The sequence below is a fragment of the Phalaenopsis equestris genome, unplaced genomic scaffold, assembly GCF_001263595.1.
Source record: "Phalaenopsis equestris unplaced genomic scaffold, ASM126359v1 Scaffold000884, whole genome shotgun sequence".
Taxonomy (NCBI): Eukaryota; Viridiplantae; Streptophyta; class Magnoliopsida; order Asparagales; family Orchidaceae; genus Phalaenopsis; species Phalaenopsis equestris.
Genome location: NW_018165324.1, coordinates 176,643 through 181,715, shown reverse-complemented (window position 1 = coordinate 181,715; position 5,073 = coordinate 176,643). Strand labels below are relative to the sequence as shown.

Sequence of the window (5,073 nt, the reverse complement as noted above, 5' to 3'; positions counted from 1 at the left end):
TATACCTAGCATCTCACATTAGAAGGAATTCATGAAGCTTATGAGGCTCTCAGTAGATTCTTTGCAGATTATTAGGAGTGCCTGAGAGTTTTTTGGTGGCTTTTGTTCATTTATAAATTGAGTCATGAAAATGTGCTGGAACTCTCTAAAGGAAGTGATAAATCATGATAGAAGGTTGACGAACTAAGGAAAATGAAGAATAAATAACACCTTATAGCATCATTGATTCTAAGCAAATAGATTGTTAACTAAAATGAAGCTAGATGATTTGTGGGGTCAGCCATCCCTTCATAAGATTCCAAAGAAGGAATCTTAAACTTCCTTGGTGTCTCAGCTTCCATGATCAGCCTTATGAATGCATTCTTTGATAGTCATTGTCTTCTTCTTCTTCTCCTCCTAGCTTCTTCATCTATTACTCAAGAGTGAATCTTTGTCTTTCTCTTATTCTTCTCTCCTCTTCATACAAGGCTTCAAAAGCTCCCCTTCTTCGAAGTGACTAGGGCGATCTTTATGCGCTTCTTGTTGCTTGAGTATCAGACAAAGAACTCTCCTTGGTCTAACTCTTGGTATGTTTTTCCTAGGAGGCTCTTCTTTTGGAAGCTCTTATGTTAGTGGCTCTTACCTACCTGACGATCCAGTATGTGTTTTGGGAGCAAGGTCGCAAAGCCTCTCACATATCTTGCATGACCATCAAAACCCTTAGCTTGTTGGTCTATTGGATCTGAAATTCTCTTATGTAATCCATCATTCTCTTTCATCTTTCTGTATATGAGAAAGAACTTCATACATAGTTTAAGTATACTATATCTCTCAGGATATTGAGTCTTTTTTGGATTTATGGTGGTCTCGTATCACTCGTAAGTACATATAACTCGATAAAGACCTTGTATTTGTGGAAGAGTGGTAGAAGAGAGATGTATGTGTGGCTTGAGAGAAGATTTCATGAATTGTATATTAAATTTGAACCTCCGACAAGCCTGAAAAAATGGTTCCAGGGAAATTTCTCGGATATCAGTTTTTAGAGAGAGAGAAAGAGAGACTCCAAGAAAAAGATCCAAGGTCCTCTCCTCTCATCTTAAGTTCCCCTTTATCCAAAAAAAAAAAAGCAAATAAAAGAAAAATACATTTAGTATACTACGAGATTCATCAATCGTGTCTTGATGAAAAAACTAAGATGTGAATATCAAGCGGCACATTTTAAGGAATGCTGGACTTACATCCTTGCTTGTAATGATGACCTTCTATGGTAGTTGTCATTTCTTAGATGGACTAGGTTACCTCACAGAAAAGATGAAATTCATCTACCTCAGCAAGTGGGTTCGTTTCAGCCACTTTGACAAGCGGGTTCTGTTCAACCACTTTGGCATGTGGGCTTTATTAAGTGTATGTCCGAATTTGTGTTTATACATCTCAATTTTGTAATTTATTTAGGCCATGAAATTTAATTTCTCATTATTTTTTTTTAATTTTAAATTTTGATGAATTTAACATCAAATGTACAAAATGAATTGCAGGATTAAGCAACTGTAATTATATCGTGAAATGAATCCGGAACTCAAAAACTCAAAGAATACCACTATTTTTTTCATTTGCTTATTTTGGTATAAAAATTGAAAAAAAGATTAAAATATGATTATTAATTAATATGCTTAATGTGAAAACTCCATGCAATTAGAAAATAGATATTACATGATCATTGCATAAACATCGCATGACATGGAGGTGCAAAAGCTTATTTACTTAATCTTAATTTTTTATTTTATGTTGGGGAATTTACATACATATCACATAATTCTTATGTAAATATGTATCTATATATCTAACACCTAGGGCTGCACAAAAAAAAAAAAAAAAAAAATTCCCACCCCAGGGGGGCCAAAAAAAAAAAAAAAAAAAAAAAAAAAAAAAAAAAAAAAAAACTCATTGTTTGCAAATAAATCGTGTTCAGATTGTTAAGTAGCTCGTGTTTGAATCATTCGTTAAATAAGCGATCTGAATAAGACCAAAATCTTTAAGCTCAGAATTATAAACGAGCCAAACATGAATAACTCCTTATTTGATTGAGTTTAGCTCGTTTTAGCACGAAAGAAGGGAACTATTTATATTATTTATATAATAATATAGTATATATATTTTTATCTATATTTAAATTTTAACAGTTCATATGATCATGTGATTTTAAGCATTCTATTACATGGGAATGATACAGATTTGAATCCAACACCATAAATATATTTCTCTAAATAATTTAAACGAGTCAATTGTGAGCCAAACACGAACAAAATTATGCAAATATAGCTAAACACGAATACACTGTTCACGAGCAATTTTAAACCCCAGCTCAAACAAACCAAACACAAGTAAAGCCCGAGCTCCCTAAAGCTTGCTTATCTTACATCCCTACTAACACTTAACCTTTAATATTCAATAAAATTATAAAAATAAATAATAAAAATTTATCAAACATTATTAAACTCGCTCTCATAAAAATTAAAAAAAACATTTAATATGTAATCGCATTAATCACATATAGCATAGATATATATAATCTTAATACATATAATGTTAATAAATCTACATCTTACTATTAATGATGGACTAATTTCTAAAGGGCTAAGAGTCTAGGAGGAGAGGTTGGGCGTGCCATATCAATCCAAATTGAATGAAAGGGATATCCCCCACCTTTCCCTTCTTCAATTGCACAAAAGAAGCCATACATACATAGCCCTCCAAAAGGACATTCTAATCCATATCATCCAATCGTTATTTATATATTTAAATCATGCAATTAGACTTCCATCTGTTGTACAATTGGTAATTAACACGCTAAGCCCTCATTTAGTAGGTTAATTAAGCCCCTAATTAATCCCCTACTTCTTCCTCCCTTCCCTTCACCCTGCCCTCTGCTTTCTCCTCTCCCTCTTCTTCTACTGACTACATGCCTTCTTAACCCCACCTCACCCGAGGGGCCGGGTAGCCTCTGGCGCCGTTAAATTACCGTTAACGGATTTACCTGATGGCAAACACCGGGGTGGCGTCGGTCCGTAACGCAGGGGGGGGTGGGCCGGCCCGCCGCGGCTTCCGAGGTGGACGCGTCAGGAGATCCTGGTTCTGATACAAGGTAAGCGGGTGGTTGAAAGCCGAGGAAGAGGGCGGGCTTCGACGTCTGCGGTGGCGATTGAGCCGAAGTGGGCGGCGGTTTCTTCTTATTGTCGGCGGCAAGGGGTGAATCGGGGGGCGGTTCAGTGCCGGAAGCGGTGGAGCAATCTCGCCGGGGATTACAAGAAGATAAAAGAGTGGGAGATGGGGCGATCGGTGCGGGGGGAGGCGGAATCGTTTTGGGGGATGAGGAACGACTTGCGGAGAGAGAGAAAGTTGCCGGGGTTTTTTGATCGGGAAGTTTATGATATACTGGACGGGGTGGTGTCGCCTGCGGTGGCATCGACTGCGGCTCCTGCTGCGGCGGCGGTGGAGGAGGAGGGAGATGGGGAGGAGGTGGTTTTCGATAGCGGACGGAGCGCGGCTGATGATGGCTTGTTTTCGGATTTTGAAGAGGAGAAGGAGGTGGATGAGGATGAGGAGAGCGAGATGGGGAGGCCGACGCCGCCGGTGGAGGTGCTTCCGATTTCTGGTATGTGGGATTTCTAGGGTTTAGTTTGGGGGAAATTATTAGACTCTATTGATGGATGTTTGATTTTGATTATTGATCGTTGATTGTGTTTGGCTTTTTTTTTGAAAGCTGAGTTGAATTGGTTTGTTTTGGTGAGATGATTTTTTTTTTTTTTTTTGGATGCAGAAAAGAAGTTGGTATTAGTTCAAGAGGAGGAATCTACTCCAGGTTATGTTTTGTTTCATTGATTGTTTCGATTTTCTTAATGTTGTTTTTTGTTCTAAAGTCACTGCTTTAACTTACAAATATATGAAATCAGAAGCACGAAACTTATTAGCTATAGGTAGGTTACAGGGAGGTTACAGGGGATATAACGCAGATATAATCCCCAAAACTCTCCCCGTAACCTACAGAGGTGCGCAGTTTTACGTACGTTCAACGTACGCAAATATTTCTCCCCAATTAATTAGTTCTATGATTATTATTATTATTATTACTTTGTTGAATTCATTACTCAAATCATATTGAAACTATAATTATTGGATTTGAAACTGATATTAGAATTAATGGCTTTAAATGTTCTGTTTGTTTAAATGAATTCCCCAAATGCCCTCCATTTTAATGCTAAGTTTTTGGGAAAAGTTTGTCCAAGAGATGCATACCAATTCTTATATGGCATCTAATAAAACCTCAGGTGATGCATATGATAATTACCAAAAATAAATCCATTTGGCCGGAATCATTTACCTTAAATTAGTGTCATTTAAACACCCACCACCCAATTCTTATGTATTTACATATCTAACATCAGTCGGTATTTATGTAATTGTTCTTATGTCACCATGTTAAAAGTTAAAACCAGCATCCAACTTTATCAATCTAACCTCAATTATTGAACTAAATTTCAATTTGTTTGAATTAAGCAGGTCCTTCCAAACACAAGCAAACAACCGCTGAAAACTGCTGCAAAGACTCCCCTAAACGCGAGAACCATAAACGGCGGCGAACATCAGACGAAGACGACGAACACAGCTCCGGCTTGCCGTCGCAGATCGTCGAATTGCTGGACCGAAACAACAGAATGCTCGCTGCACAGCTCGAATCACAGAACGTAAACACGCAGCTAGATAGAGAGCAGAGGAAGGATCAGGTGAACGGACTTCTTGTTGTTCTGAACAAGCTTGCTGATGCTATTGGCAGGATAGCAGATAAGTTATGATATGGCTGAATCAGAGAAAAAATTATTGTATCAAGACACGTGACGTAAATTTGTGTCAGGTGTTCAATGACAAGGCCCGAACCGTGCATGTCAGTGGGCCCAAATTATCATGTGGCCGTCTGTTATTAGACACTTGATGTAAATTTACATCAAATATCCTGATACAATAATTTCTCGAATCAGAGCCTGCAATTTTTGTTTATGATCTTTCTCTGCTTCTGGTGGGAGTGATTAGTTCACTGCA

At 37.7% G+C, this 5,073-nt stretch overlaps 1 protein-coding gene across 1 annotated transcript; it reads left to right on the top strand.

Moving 5' to 3' along the window:
- Positions 1-1,233: 1,233 nt before the first annotated feature.
- On the top strand, positions 1,234-5,065 carry LOC110032187 (trihelix transcription factor ASR3-like). The gene is made up of 4 exons (XM_020735729.1): positions 1,234-1,367; positions 3,054-3,631; positions 3,797-3,838; positions 4,537-5,065. The coding sequence occupies exons 1-4, from the start codon at positions 1,234-1,236 to the stop codon at positions 4,827-4,829; spliced, it is 1,047 nt and encodes a 348-aa protein (XP_020591388.1). The 3' UTR covers positions 4,830-5,065.
- Positions 5,066-5,073: the final 8 nt, after the last annotated feature.